The sequence below is a fragment of the Pipra filicauda genome, unplaced genomic scaffold (assembly GCF_003945595.2).
Source record: "Pipra filicauda isolate LSUMZ 115617 unplaced genomic scaffold, ASM394559v2 scaffold459_size522612_pilon, whole genome shotgun sequence".
NCBI lineage: Eukaryota > Metazoa > Chordata > Aves > Passeriformes > Pipridae > Pipra > Pipra filicauda.
This window is the reverse complement of record NW_024104597.1, coordinates 238,754-254,536: the sequence shown is the minus strand read 5'-3', so window position 1 is coordinate 254,536 and position 15,783 is coordinate 238,754. Positions and strand designations below refer to the sequence as shown.

Genomic DNA, 15,783 nt, shown 5'->3' with positions numbered 1-15,783 from the left:
GTATTCATAGCTGAAAAACATAGCCAAGCACTTACATCTGTCTGCTGGAAATTTGTGTGGCACTTGCATAAAACTGGGAGCACCACCAGCTGAAAATGGTCCTTGTGCCCAACTTGCAGATGCCTTCCAGCACAAAGTGTTATTTCATGTTTCTATCAGCTCTCAACCTATAGAACAACCTACAGAGGGATTCAAGGATTTTCCTGTAACTTTATACACAACAGACTAAGTCCCAGAAACAAAGGGTAAATGTTTTTATTAAACAGTTTACATCATTCTTCTAGATTAGCATTGTTACATATTTGTACTTACACAAATTCAGGGTTTGGTTATTTTTCCTTACAAAGTTTCTTTTAACTGCAGATATCATTCACCACTACTAAGAAACCCATGAGGACAGTGCCAGCACTATAAAACAAAACACGTGTCTGAGTATCTAGGCACCAGTTAAAAATTCTGTATCTTAAAGCACAACTTTGCTTGAAACACTTAAGAGAGTTCATAAGTGTTCACTACCAGGGGAGAAATACATTTCACATCAACACTTCAAATGTACAGAGCTGACATGGCTAAAGATTCCAGTATTAAAAAAAAAAAAAAAAAAAAAAGGCAGCTGGAATTTTCTTTGTTGTTGTTGTTGTTGTCATTGAATAATTTTCTTTTTTTGCTAACACAGCTGATTCCATGGCCTCTAAACAGGTATATATTTTAATAATTTCTTTGATTGTTCCCATAACAATTCCACAGACCATGACAGCAAGGCCTGTGATTTATGATACCACCAAATCCCCAAGGAAAATTTCAAGCTGCTCCCCCAGCTATCCAGTTGAAAAATCTATTAAGAAAAACCTCCTTTTTGAATTATATAAGCAGTTGAACAACTTGTTAGTACAAAATCTAAGACATCTTCACTGTCAAATTTAAGAAACGCTTAGGGATTTATCATCAAGGTAAAGTATTTCCATTGCTATCTTCAGGACAAGGAGCAGATCACAGTCTGAAAAAGGTCCTGGCTGTATCGACCTAAATCAGGTGCTCCAACTTCCAACACTTTTCAGCAAGAAACATTGAGCTCCCAGGAGGGGAGCTGAAAAAATTGCACACCAGATTCAGCAGAGCTCTGAGGCACATTCTCAATTTTACATCAGTGGAACATAGTAATATGTTAATACAAAAATATGCTTACGTGTTTGGTTGAAACAAAAACTAAACCCTCTGGGTTTTTTCCCCAGAACTGGTTTCTTGCAGTTAGCTGAGGAGCAGCTTTACCTACGTTATTCTATTGGTGTCTCTTGACCTGAACTTCAAGAGATGACTTCTGAGGGAGAGGGAATTTCATTTTTGGTGCTCCTCCTATTTATTTCTCTATCTTATCTGAGAATACAAGTACAGTGTTATTATGGGTTGGTTTGGGGGATGACCAGAAACCACATAAACACATCAAATCACTTTTTATGTAATCCACCAGGCAGACAGAGAGTTGTAGATTTTTGTGCGCCATCTCAACATGTTTGGGTTTTTTTTTTTATTAAGACAAATAAAGACAGTCATGTACGTTGAGCAACCCACAGCCCCAGAATTCTAGATCAAGGCTGCTGACATCAGATTGATCAGGCCTACTTTTGGTGATCTGGCTTGGAATTGCTATGAATTACCATGACAGTTTTCATACCAGCTTATAATAAAATACTTATGCCACTTTAATGAAACCAGAAGACTCCTGAACCCTGCTTCAAATGCTAACATATTTAACTGTTCAACTAGTTTTTCGGGGGGCTATTTTCTCATTAATCCAGTTTACATAGTTTGTCACTCGTGTATATACTCCGGGTTTGTTGACTCTGCCACAGCCATCTCCCCAGCTGATAATTCCATAGAGGTAAGAGATTTCATTTTCCTCACAGGCCAGAGGTCCACCAGAATCTCCCTGTATTAAAAGTAAACAAAGATTATCTAATTTGATAGAAAGCAGTCAGAAAAAGATCAGTTTGGGAAAGTCCTAAATTAGGAATGTTTGCATGTGAGATTTAAACTTTAAAAAAAAAAAAAATGGAAGCATCAGTGTACTGAAGTTTTGTTATAGAAAGCTTGTTTAGCCATACTCATGTCTAATATAATGGTGGATTTTTTTAAATACACATTGAACAAAAGTATCAGATTTTGTTTAAAAGTAGCAAATTCTTTTAGATTCAGACACCTCATGAAAAGCAGGGTTGATTGAGATCACTTTCAATGGGGGTAAGCAAGTCTTTAGGGATTGGCACTATGCTGTAATATCAGCACTGTATGGATGGGTTACGTGGGTCCATTTGGAGAGTTTCTCAATGCAGTTTACTGTAACTGTCAGAGAACATGATAGTTTTCAAAGAAAGGTGTTGCATATAGACACACTTTTCCATGTGACTGTGGGATGCTGTAATTTTATGTGGCATATGGGGTTTTGGCATCTGTTGAATTTGATGCTACTGAGCATTTACCTTGTCACTAAAACCATAAACCAAAAATCAGCCCAAACTACACTACAGCAAGGATCAATTTGGAACACTTTTACCTATTTTAAAGCTTACAAACATTCAGGATTTGGGTTTTTATTGTCGTTATTGTTATTATTACTACTCTTAGACAGACTTTCTACAGGAATTAAAATGTTAGAAATGAAAAATGTGTACCATTAAATGGTACTGGTGAAAGAGCCACCACTCGTATTGGAGATGAAGGAGAAATATATTTTTTTTCCTATTTCAAAAGAAAATTCCTTCAGCACAAAATACATAGGAAAATTGTGTTGCCTTTACACTAGGAGATTTCTGTGATAAATGATGGACGTCAAATGAACTCTTGCACCTGAGATCAATTTACTTCTCAGAATTTTGCTTATTTTCCACAATTAGTCTCATTGATTGCAATTTTGGTATCAGTGCACTGATCAAAAAAAAAATTTCCAAGAAAATCTTTAAAAAATAATCAAGCAAAACACAATATCTGCTTGGCATTTCTTGGTCTTGAAATATTTTTATACGAAACACATGGTTTACAGGTTAATACCCTAAGTGTACATTGAGAAAGCCTGGAGGTCAGCTACATCTGTTGTGACGTTAAGAGGCCTACAGTATTTCTCCTCAGACCACACTACAAGTCTGACAACAGGGAAAAAGATAATTATTGATTCACTAATAATGATTTCATGTCATGAGCACTGTTCTTCAGCAACATCTGTGACTCTAAATTGCTCCTTCTCAGACTTTGCAATTCTCTCCAGATGACCCATCTTTGTGCAGCTCCTTTCTCCTTCCCTCTTTTTTCTTCTTTCTCCCTCTCATTCCTGATCTCTGTTTTTCCAGGACAGGGAGAGAGAATCGGCTGTGATCCTGCCTCTTGTGTTTGCACTTCCTGGGTAAGGCAAGGAAAGCTGAGCAAGCAGGGTAGTGCCCAGGCTATAGTATGAACACTTGCAGACAGTAACTACCATCAGTATTCAGCCTGAAAATCTTGAGCCACTGCTGGCTGCTGCCATTTCACTCTTGACACCTTTCTTTGGATAAGTTTATGACATATGTATGGGGCTATAGGGCTTCCAGCATACATTATGCATGATATTCTTTGCTGCACTTAATCTCACTGCCAACCATTAGCTGTGTGTTGCCTTTTCACAAATTTATGCTAATACAGCATAACCCTCCTCCTTCAAAATGAACTGAATATAAAATCTGAAGTTTTATGTAAGAAATAATATCTGATCCTTCATTTTAAAAAGTTTCATCTCTCACCACAACAATTCTGCATCCTTGTTCAGAGCAGTAAGAACATGCAGTTATGTGATCGTTCCTTGAAGGACTGAGGTTGCATAACACAGTTTCCAATTGACTGATGTTCTACACCATTCAATCCCATCCACTGTAGAAACCTCAACTCTTTCCTTCTCTAAACTTCAAGACTGCTCCTCACCTCCTACCCAGGTGTCCTTATTTCCCCTCAGGCAAGAGGCAGCAGCTCAGGGAGTTGGCCCCACACGGGTTCCTGCCGGTTGTCCTGCCAGCACATCCCTGCCAGCTGGCCAGGAAACCATTGCCACCACGTGCAGGCTCACCCAGGAGCTAAAGTAACACATCCAGTGCATTGCCACTGCCTTTTGTGAAGGTAGGAGTAATATAACACCCTGTAGCTCTTCTTAGTTGACACGGAACAGGTTAAAAAATAAAGGTGGAAGCAAAGAGTGCAGCCACTCTTCTTTAGGAGCCACTTTTCTTGAGGAGCATTTCTTTTCTTTAGGAATACCGTAATATCAAAAGTATCAATTGTAACACTGCAACATTTCTGGCCATAATATACATTTCTATCTTCTGCCTAGAGATGACTCACAGCATTACCTGACAAGCATCAGATTTGCTATCAAAGTAGCCAGCACAGAACATATTTTCAGTGAGTTCTGTTCCATAAATTTCAGGACTTCTGCACTTCTCCTCAGGAATAAGTGGAACCAGTGATTCTTGCAGGACATCTGAATAACCAGTTATATCTTTAAAAAAATCACAGGGAGGAAAAGAAAGTCAGTTTTGTAGAATGTCAATAACATGAAAACACAAGGCACAATACAACATATAAACACCCAACACCTCTCAGTAATCATGTTGTGGATATCTTTAAAAGAAATAATCTTTATAGTGATCTTTCTGATCCTCCAGTCAGACTCTATGCCATGCCCAGACATTAATCCACTTTGGATTCTCTCATTTCCCAGAGACTCAGTCCCCTGGCACAGCTGTCCTCTCCCCTTTCCAGATGTGGTAATAAATCATCCATTTATCGAAGGCTCCATTACTTCTTTTAGCCTTTAGAGTACACATTTAGACCAGGACAACATTTGCTCATACATCTCTTACCAAAATGAGGCAGCCAACCCCTCAGGCCTTCTCATCTATCTACATATGTCTCTGCATCAAAGCAGCATGATCAAGCCTCATAATCCTGAAATTCCCCATCTAAAACGATAGGATGGATTTTTCTAGCTTTCTCAAGCTGGTTGTAAGCACTAATTAGCCCAAAGTCTATCTATCCCTCTCCAGTAGTTGTTTCCAAAGTTTCTTGATGGTGAAGTTAAAAATCCCCTCCATCACAGACTAGTAAATTGATTGTGTTTGGTTTGCAGTCCTTGATACCTACGTGGAGAAACCAGGGGTAGGATTCACTTGACTAAGGTGCCAGGTGGTTGGCACCTACAAGCAGCTACCTGCTCCCCTCCCAGGCAACATAGATCTAGTTAGCTCATAGCTCATCTCATCCTAAAATCAGTGCAAACATTTGGTCAAGGGAACTATACTCCAAATTCTAAGGACTATAACAGAAGTTCAGGATGACTATTTCAGATGTAAGTATTGTAAACATCTAAAGGCAGGTAAAAAGAATCTCACCAGAAGTCCCTTGCAAAATATTTTACCAAAGTCTCAGTTGTATAACATATACTTGAGCATTATGTTTTTATCATCTTCTTTTTTCTGCAGACACCAGCTCTCATTTTACTCACTCTCATGCTTGTGTCCCCATCCAGAAATCTGACATTTCAACTGGTCAGGGAAAACAGTGTTACTTTCCGGCAAGCAGATGGGCTGAACAAACTGGGATTTGACAGCACAGCGGGTGCCATTCTTCTTCAGCTTAATCAAAGCTGCAGAACAGAAAATACAGGAGGAAGAAAGTGACTGTTCCCTTTCTCTAATGGGATTGGCAGCAATGGGTCTCAGATACAAATTTAATTATCCCCTAAGCCTCTCTTAATTAAGATATTTCAATCAAAGACAGACAGACTCAGCTCAACAGCACCTGATTTCACAGCAAATTGAAGGCTGAAACATTCAGCTACTCCCCTTTTGGGAATATTTATTTTATGCTGTGCTCACTGAGCAATTTTGCTTCGCTGCCTTTGTAGAGAAAGGGGAAGGTAGAAAATACATGTGTATCCTCCCACCTTATAGTTAAATAACAGTGACATATCCCCAACTTTCTGCTGAAATAAGTGGGATGTGCAAGTACTCACTGCTTCTGAAAGACTGGCCACTGGCCTAATTCCAATTCCATTTAAAAAATTAATTACACCAAGAGGTGTATTTTATGCTCAGTTATCACTGAGTTCAGCACAATTCAAGATCTTGAAAATAAAGGAATAAAAACCCAGCATATTTCAAAACCAAGCTTCCAAAAAACCCTTATTAACCCCTCAAGGGACTGAAAGCAGTGTAAATATGAAGCTGTGCAGCATCATGAGATTGATACTGAAAGATTTTAAAACCCTGTAGCAGATTCCCCTGTAGCAAATCTCTTTGGAGATGGAGCAGCATAGGGAGCTTTTTATTTGGTGGAACAAGGGCAGCATGTTGGTTTGGCCACACCACTCAAAGAGAACAGAGCTGAGGTAATGTTGACACACCTATTAAACCTTCCCATCACACTTTTTGGAAGCTCAAGGTTTTGTGAGCACATCTATGGAAAGCAAGTGATCCCACTGGATAGTCTTATTTCTCTACCAGTTACAACTGTTGGCCTTGGTGGAAGAGTATCTCACAGGTTGAGAAGCCCACACAAACCTTGCTCCGATACTCAGCAGCTTGTTTGTCCTCGCCTTCCTGCTCTTCCACACCAACTCTGCCTGTTTCTGAATCTCCCAAACTTCCTAGCAAACACTCATGTGGTAGTTTGTTTCCCTTAGAAAAGTGTTCAGCAGGAAACAACTCTTCTGCTGCATCAGTAGAAATCACTGACTGGACAGAACACAACCCCACATCTTTCGCCCCAGTTTCTGCCTGCTTGTTTGTTTTTGCAATTGGGCTCGTCTTAGGCACTCCACGTTCAGCTCTCCCTCAATTTGGACATTGCAAACTTGTGAGGCATGCCAAATTTCAGAGGCTATGAGGTGGTTTACATATGAAATGGTTTACACCAGGATATTTCAGAGCAGAGTAATGCCTCAAATCTAGTTCATCTGCTACACTGTGACAGAGCTCCCACCAACACAGAATCTGAATGCTTTTTGCATTCAGAAAATATTCGCCATCTGGGTGCAAAAAAGCCAGTCCATGCCTGACCTGAAATATTCCTAATGTCGAGCTATTAAAGTCTCATAGACAAAGTGCTCACACAGCTTGATACTCTGGGGTGATGTGCCACCTTTCACAAGAGCAGATCAGAAAATAAGGAGTGAGTTGCTGTTCCATTGTCATTCTGACTAATATTATAAGGTCAATCAGAAGGGCATTTAACTTCTGACTGATAAGACAGCCAATTTTTAAACCTATCTCAGTGTAAAAAATGATTCTTAGTAAAACAGATTTTCAGAGCAGATGGGGTTATTATATTCATCTAGTCAGATCCTTTATACAATACAGACAATAGAATTTTACCAAGTAATTCCTGCATCAAGCCCACAGTTTCTGGTTCAGTTGAAAAAATGCCTAATCTCACAAAGACTTGAAGTGATGATGAATCTGCCACACATCTAGGTAAATTGCTCCAAAGGCTAATTATCATAATTATTTTAAATTTGCAATTTATTTTTCATCTGAATTTGTCTAGCTTTCAGATGCTGCTATAACTCTGGTAGAACTAAGAACCTCTGGAATCAAAAGCCTCTCCCAGTATCCATGATTTTTTCACTAGGAAGGCAGTTTTTAACACACCAACTAAACTTGAAACTGAGTATACAGAACATAAAACTGTAGGAACAAAAATACTCACCAATATCATGGTCAGTAGGGTTGAACACGGAATACTCAGGATGCAAGATATATTTCTCTATTTCAAATGTCTGTGTTACATCAGTTGTTTTGTTAAATATTTGCTGACCCAGAACTACTGTAATAGTGGATTTTAGGGGGCTATAATACAAAAGAGAGAACAAGCAGTTCTGTGATTGACAGGACAAATGCAGCCAATTTTCCAATGGCTATGTATCCCATGAACTGGTATAACCTCAGCCTCCCATCACGTCCATTATTTACCCTCTCCTAACACCTTGACCTGTTTCCCAGGCTTCCTACCTACTGGGAGTAAGGAAAAAGATATCTAATGTTACAGTGAGACCCAGGCTTTGTGGGTCCTGATTAGCCTCATGAAAGGCTTCTGCTTCTTGACAGAAGGGAAAGGCAAGCACAGGCACTGCTGCCCAGCTGCTGTCTGGCTAACAAGCATCTTTGGGAGCTGTAAACACTTCTTGTTCTAGAAACTTAACTGAGTCAACTTCAACCAGACTTTACCAATGAGTACAAAAATTACGGAGAAAGAAATGAGGGATCAAAATATGAGTCAGTGGTGGATATCTCATTTCTCTGGGAAACCAGTCTCCTGAAAAATTAACAGTCATGGGCCAAGATTTGAAAGGTGCTGGCACATTGGCAACTCGGGAACATCTGGGCAGCCTCCACGTAAAATATATCACCACTTCTGCTCTGAGATTAGATTGATCTGTGTTAATTCTGTTGTCCAGAATCAAAAGCAACCTGGCGAAGGAAAGTTCCAACAGTACATGAATCTAATGGCAAACACCATAACCAGAGGAGAACACAGTTTCTGCGATTCACATCATCTTTTTTGACTCTCAGTTTTTGACTTTAAAAATACCATAGTCCTCTCATATACAGTGTCCTAGGACAGAAAACTGATAAGGACCAGTAAGTACAGCACTTGGGAAGTAAGGGACATTTGGGAATAATCAGGAAATTATCAGTGTCTGGGGAAAGCAATACATTCTCTATCTTTGAAGCAACAGAATTCACATTTCACTCATTTTAAAATCAATTCAATCTGCATCTGCATAATTCTACAATGAATTTAGTTAGCAAGTGTCTTCAACATTGCAGCTCTCATATGTTTTGTTATCCAGAGCTGTAGAAAATATCTGCTGTCACACATCATCCATGGATGCAGAGTGGTTAATATCATTGCAGTTTCCCTGCAGTCATGGACTTAGAGGAAAGAGATTCTGGCTCATTGCAATGCAGAGTGCCAGCAGCAACCCTTCAACAAGAACTATGCTTAAGGTTAATAAAGGAAAAGGCAATGTTTATTTTATACATGAGGTATGAAGAATACAAGAGGACAATAAAATGTTCTTTGATCAATATGCAAGGCCATGATTTTCTCAGTGTTGTTGCAGTAGTAAACCAACCTCCTTGCAAATCAAATTTTGGGCCTGTAAGACAGAATGGAAGTTCGCCTAGATTTTAGAAGCACTAAATGGTTCTACTGTGATTTACAAATAGCTCATTCAGGAAAAGAAATAAAACAGGAGGGGTTGCAGAAAAGGGAAAACAAAGAAATAATTGAGCTGCACAGGTATCTATTGTCGCCTAGTGGAAAACAGTTGGAATTGTGACTACCAGAGGTACTAAACAAACAAAAGAGAGCAAATTACAATGCAGTAATTATGGAAAATCTTTATGTACCAAACCAGCAGCTGGAAGTGGGTGGAAATGTCCTGAATAGCTGCCAAAGTTAGTAGCTATTTCACAACATTTGAAAAACAAATGCATTGTGGCTTAAGTTCCAAATGCTTCAGTACAGCATTCACAGTGGTATTATTAGCTCTACAAGCTATCAGTGTATGTATTCTGGCACAAGGTTTCTGTTTCTCTTGGCTTCTTTACTATGCAAAGGAACAATAGGTATGAAATGATGTAATATTTTTCCCTTCAATGTGATGAAACTGAAATCAGGGAAAGTATTCAACATTTGTAGACAATTAAGTATTTACAATAAAGTAAGAACATCCTATAGTGAATATTTTCTCCAGTGTCCCACAGGAGAAAAAAACCCATCTCTTAAGAAAATCAGCCTCAAAAGTTTAGTTCTTCCCTGTGGCTTTTTGTAAAGCCCAGTCCATTATATTTGTGTCAACCAACAGTAATTTATTGTCTCCAACAAATCACTGCTTGGCTGTTTCAGTCTTCTTGAACAAAACACAGCAGTGAGCATAGTCACCTCTGTTATATCTCAAAATAGCCATAAATATTTGAACAGGTAAGTAAGAAGAAGCAAAATACTTCTATCCCCCTGCAGATTCTTACACGTGCAAACTCCCATTCTATGTCCTACTTCACCCTACCTTTTTCCTTTAGTCAGTTCATTTAGCTTCTTTGAGACTCCTTAAGGAACTAGATTATGAGATTATAGAACTCCAAGCTATTCTTTAGCTCATTAACAGCATTCAAATTGCCAGAAATTCCTTTTGATACACTGGTCCTCTATAATTTCATCTTCTTTCTTACTTGTTTCAGTTCAGGTTTGTTATGAGGACCCACTGTCGCATTAAGGGGTCGGTTTACCTGTTAGCAAAGCAGTGTGCTGCTGACACAACCCAACAAGTCTGAACCAGGCTTCCACCGCAGAAACTCCCTCCAATGTATATAGCTGCTGTCCAGGGATGAGATCCAGGCAGAGATGAAGATCCCCCAACAATCCTAGGTCTCACAAAACTTCTTTTTTTATGTCTTCTCCCACATGGTCTTCTGGTAACTGTGTAAGTACCTACGTTGTCTGGAACTGGTGGCCTCCTTTCCCTGCTTGCTGAGATAAAAAGGGATATGACATCAGACTATAAATCCGTGTGATTTCTGAGGACTATAACTTTTATAGATGTTTTTAAAAGAAAGATTCATTAAATTATGGAATCACAAAATGGTTTAAGTTGAAAGGGACCTTCAAGATCATCTTGTTCCAAACTCCCTGCCATGGGCAACAACACATTCCACTAGACCAGGTTGCTAAAAGCCCCATCCAACCTGGCCGTGGACACTTCCAGGGATGGGGCATCCACAGTTTCTTTGGGTAACCTGTTCTAGTGTCTCACTAACCTTCCAGTAAAGAATTTCTTCCTAATATTCAATCTAAATCTACCCTCTGTCAGTTTGAAGCCATTACTCCTTGTCCTGTCACTACAGGTCCTTGTAAAAAGTCCCTCTCCAGCTCTCTTGTAGCCCCCTTTAGGTAGTGAAAGGTTCTGTAAGGTCTTCCTGGAGCCTTCTGTTCTCCAGGCTGAACATTATCCTTAAACATTCACATAAAACTGAATTTTATTCAGTTCCTCAGGAGACTTGCAAGACAGAAGGCTATGCCTATTCCCAACACTGGCTACATGTGTACTAGTGTAATTTAAATTTATTTATGAACATTCCCAGACACTGTTTCATTTACCAGTACAAATACAACCTTCCCATTATACATGATGCATCACATCTTCATTTTTTGATTCTGGACTGAGCTTTGACATTGAGATAGCAAGGACCAAGGCATTTGTGTTAATATCATCTACCAAATGCTTTAGAACCATAAAAGAGAAATAAAAGGAACACATTATAAACCAACTTTTCAAATTAAAACTCTGTTCTAAAGGTTGGCTTCAACGTTATTAACAGGTAAATATTATTTGAGGGGAAGAGCAGAATCTTTAGTTTTTGGAATTAAATACTATGTCTCATACGTTTTCAGAATACAGACTTTTCATTGCTCACAGAGGCCCATTCCCTTCTCTGGGCCCATAATTCCCAGAGCAATGACAATTTGTACCAAAGCATCAATCATTTCTGACACTTTGCATGTTCTAGCAGAAAAGTCGAGGATGTTGGGATTATTGTGACTGAAAACAGTAGTATGACACCACTGCTGATTCAGGACAAAAATCACAGATTTTATCACAACTCCAAAAGATGCAAAAGAAGTCTGTTGTCATTTGATTTACTGTAAACAGTATAATATTAAACACTCCTGGGTACAGTAGAACATTCAAAATTATACCACGAAAGCTTGTTGTTGTATCAATAAATCTTCTTCATTCATTCATAACATGGATTTTAAGAAAGCCTTTACATACCACAAGTTGGAATGTCACAATACTCCCAAGACAAACTGTTGTTCTTCATGATGTAACACCATGGCTTCTCATCACCATCCGGATTTCTAATTAATTCAGGGGGAGAGAGAATTACAAGCACTAACCACAGTGTTGTTCCAAGCTTCCCAGAGGTTTTCTGCTTTTTCCTCTTGCCCCATACAGAGCACTGACAGTACTCTCAGGTTTTGAGCCATCTGACAAAGTGCTGAAGTACCTGCTAACCCCTACAAGGGGAATTCTTCATCTTAAAGCTAACCAAGCCTAAGTTTCTCTAGGACCTGAAATACAGACACATGACTAAACACCTATAAAACTTGCCTACAAGTATTTGGATGCATGAGCATGTTCACAGGGTTTAACTACAGCCCACACTGAAGTGCTTTAACAGATATGAGCTCAGCTATTTTCAGAATTAAATCCCATAGGAGAGATTCCTTTTTTTAGGTTATTTTTTAAGTGAGGAAATTCCAACACAGGTAGATTCATAGAAAATCCATAACAAGAATAGCTATCAAAAATGAATTTGCAAAGCTTAGGTTCCCATTCCCTGGAGACTCTGAGGAAATGAAAAACTACCTCAAGAAAAAATTGTATTCTTAAAACGGGGGGCGGGGGGGAAGGAGTAAAGGAAACCATTTAGCCCTTTGTTACCTTGGTGTCAAACAGGTTTTGGTTTGATTCCATTAGGATTTTTCTGTGGTACAGCGTGATTATCTTTATCAATGCCTTATAGGTTACCAGAAATTTGCCCAGTTTACTCCTTCAAGAGTATAAGGGGACTTTGAAGACCCAAAAAGATCTTTACTAAACCAAGAAAAATAGACAAGGTAATTTAGGGCTTCAGATAAACAGTAATTCTAATTTCAGTTGGATTTATCACAAGCACTATCTGTTATTGTAAGGTTCTTCAATAATTTTTTTCTTTTTCAATCTGACTGCTCTTCAGAAAAAGATTAGAGCACTTTCAAATTCTCAGAACTGAAGAAGCAACACAGGTTGAGTCATCTTCTGCCAACAATGTTTCTAAATTTGACTATTTGAAGAAGATATCTGCAGGATTATATAGTGCAGCAGAGATATCCCCAGAAATTGTAACAAGCTGACAAAAAAGTGAAAAGCTTTTTTCTCAGCTCTACAGAAGATGAACACATCAGCTCCTACACCATTTTGTTCTTTGCATTTCAAATCTGAAAGTGAATATTGGGTATAAATGATGTAAATCAAAGGGCTCAGGTTTTATCAAAGCATAAAATATGTGCCAGATAAATTTCCATGCTGTGCTGGGACACCATAAATCAAGTACTGAAGTGCTTGCATGAAGCAATTTGAGAGGGTTTAAAGGAGGGGGTAGAAATTGCTTATTGTTAGTTTGTGTTAGATAGAGAAGAACTATTTCAGCATGCATGCATGAACAAATTAGGAAATGCAGTGCATTCTGATTTTCCTGACACCCTGGTCTAACTTCTGTGGAAAAACTTCTAACTTTCTGTGGAAAAAACCAACCAAACAGAAAACTAACAAATAAAACTTTATACATCAACCAGTAATTTATGGAGAATCATCCAAAGTTTGCCAGTTTTAGCATTTGCTCATCTCCAGGATGAGAGATGTTCTCTCTAAATTGGCCTCATCTAGACCTCAGAAATAGGGGGAACATAAGGTGACTGAGGAGAAGACATAAACCTATATAGCACAAGCTATTTTCAGTGTAGCTCAACAGAAAATTTCAGCAGAAATATAGTTTATCAGTATGTGGTTCAGACAAAATTGGAACACTGTGAAATCTTATTTGGCAATATCTTTGCTTTGTAAGAAATCCAAGAAATAAATTTGACATCCCTTCTCAATATTATTTCAATATAGTGTTTTGATTTTTCATTTTCAAATATTTTTTCTCTTTTGAAAATATTTTCCTTTATGATACATCTTTCACAAGCAAAGAATTAGAAATTAAATTTAACCATTTCAATTTAGCTACTGCATTGCTTTCTCCTTTTGGACAGTCATTAACGAACAATTTCAAAAGTTTTGCACTATGGTCTCATTTAAAAAAATAAACATCCCCCAGGGAAAAAAAAAGACTTGGTATTTCCAACATTATTTTGTGCCTGAGCTTCTCTTGGCAGACCCAGCTATTGATTTAGCCTATTACCAGATCTTGTCTTCTGTACAGTCCCTCTTGTCAGGCTGCTGAATTCAATCTAGACTTTCTGAGACAGTCAAAACACCTGCTTTGAGATTCCTGGCCTTTCTTCTTTCCACAATACATCCACGTCTTGCTGCACAAATGCAGAGCAAACAAGAACTTTCCTCACCTGCAGTAAGGGAATGGGCCCAGGCCAAGCTGTACTGCTTTCCCAGTGCTGTCAACGTGAAGCTCTTGGTAAAGCAGGTCTGAATTCCAAGGCAAGCAGCTGTGCCCAGAAATGGTTGTCTTGGCCGTACCTCTGTACTCCGTGCCATTGCCAATGTAGCACCGATGGCTCGGAACTGGCAGAGAGAGAGACTGGTCAGGAATCAATGCTAGCTGCATGTTCAATACTTACTTCACAGCTGTGAGGTCCTAAATGAGAGCCAGCAGGCCTAGTTCTGTAAAGTGCCTTTGATGTTCCACGGGAACTGAATGCATCAAATGAGGATTTTTCGATAAAGTAACCCAAGCAGTTAAAACTTCTGTTTAAAACTAGTAGTAAGTTAACCTCATTTTACACATGCACAGATAATTATTCAAGAGACGGAACAGCAGAAAATTAGACCTAAAATCTGTACTATGTATGGAACATTTCAGTCAGCAATCTGCAGCAAAGTCAGCAATATGGATGGGATTCCTCTGGTCTAATTTTAGACACAACTGAGCTCATCGCTGGGGACTCCCTTTTTAGTCAATTAAGAGAAAAGGGATTGCTAGTGCCAAACTGATCCAGCCTGTTTGAGGTGACTTTTTTAAGATGTGGTGAATCCCATACACTCCTGTCCACATTAACTGTATCACCGATGACAATATAAAATGCTTAAGGTAACCAGCTCAAATAGAGATGTATGTGTTGAAAAGTACTGAAAACAATCCTGCCCTGCTAGCAAGTGATTAAAAGGCCTGATTTTTGAAAGTACTTATTATGGCCTCATATATACCCATATATATATATACACCATACCTGTATATATTACATACATGTAGCTACATAATGCAAACATATCTATTTTGCAAAAATTTAACTAGTAGGTTGAATTTCCTTATTCGAAAGCCATTTCTTTGTCACCTGCATGTGGGTTATTTCTTCAGATCGGTCTAACACATACATATTCTATGACCTATATACTCAGCTGCCAAGATCTATCAACAGCACATACCAGCATTAGGCTGAAAAACATATGGGGATGCATTTGTATACAAATAACTCCACTGAGCAGAAAGCCTACACCTCAAAACACAGCTCAGAGTATCCCAAAGGAAACAGAAAACCATCTAATGCACAAAGAGGATTAATTGTGACCAAGCCTCAGAAGGTTTCTTATCCCAGCTATGTCACTGTGACTTATCCTTGACATCTGCAAGACTGGCGGAATCTTCTTCTAAACTTCCAGACATACTTAAAGATATAACATCACGATATTGCCTGACTGTTGAAAAACACACTGTGAGGATGATCCATCATACTACACAGTGTAGACAGCTATTGACAAGGATCTGTTTGTTCTGACAGAATAAGGTGACACGTGAACCAGGGCCCATAACCAGCACTGAACTGGTGAATTGCAGCACTGAACTGCTGATGTCAATTATTCTTCCAAGTCATCAGTGTAGTGACAGACCCCAAAACCACAAGCAAGCATATGGCATAAACTTGGGAGCTGGAAGTCAAGAAGTTTGGTGCAAGAACTTCAGTGCGAGTTAGCATACAAACACC

General features: G+C 38.8%; 1 protein-coding gene across 1 annotated transcript in view; it reads right to left on the bottom strand.

Annotated features, from left to right (window-relative positions):
• Positions 1-614: 614 nt before the first annotated feature.
• HGFAC (HGF activator) overlaps positions 615-15,783 on the bottom strand; it is a 42,808-nt gene continuing 27,639 nt past the window's right edge. Inside the window, exons 8-14 of the mRNA XM_027718427.2 lie at positions 14,191-14,365; positions 11,855-11,940; positions 10,311-10,551; positions 7,726-7,865; positions 5,522-5,662; positions 4,368-4,516; positions 615-1,927 (exon numbers count right to left, since the gene is read on the bottom strand). Coding sequence (XP_027574228.1) covers positions 1,757-1,927; positions 4,368-4,516; positions 5,522-5,662; positions 7,726-7,865; positions 10,311-10,551; positions 11,855-11,940; positions 14,191-14,365 — 1,103 coding nt within the window. The 3' untranslated portion in view covers positions 615-1,756. The remainder of the gene's footprint in view (positions 1,928-4,367; positions 4,517-5,521; positions 5,663-7,725; positions 7,866-10,310; positions 10,552-11,854; positions 11,941-14,190; positions 14,366-15,783) is intronic.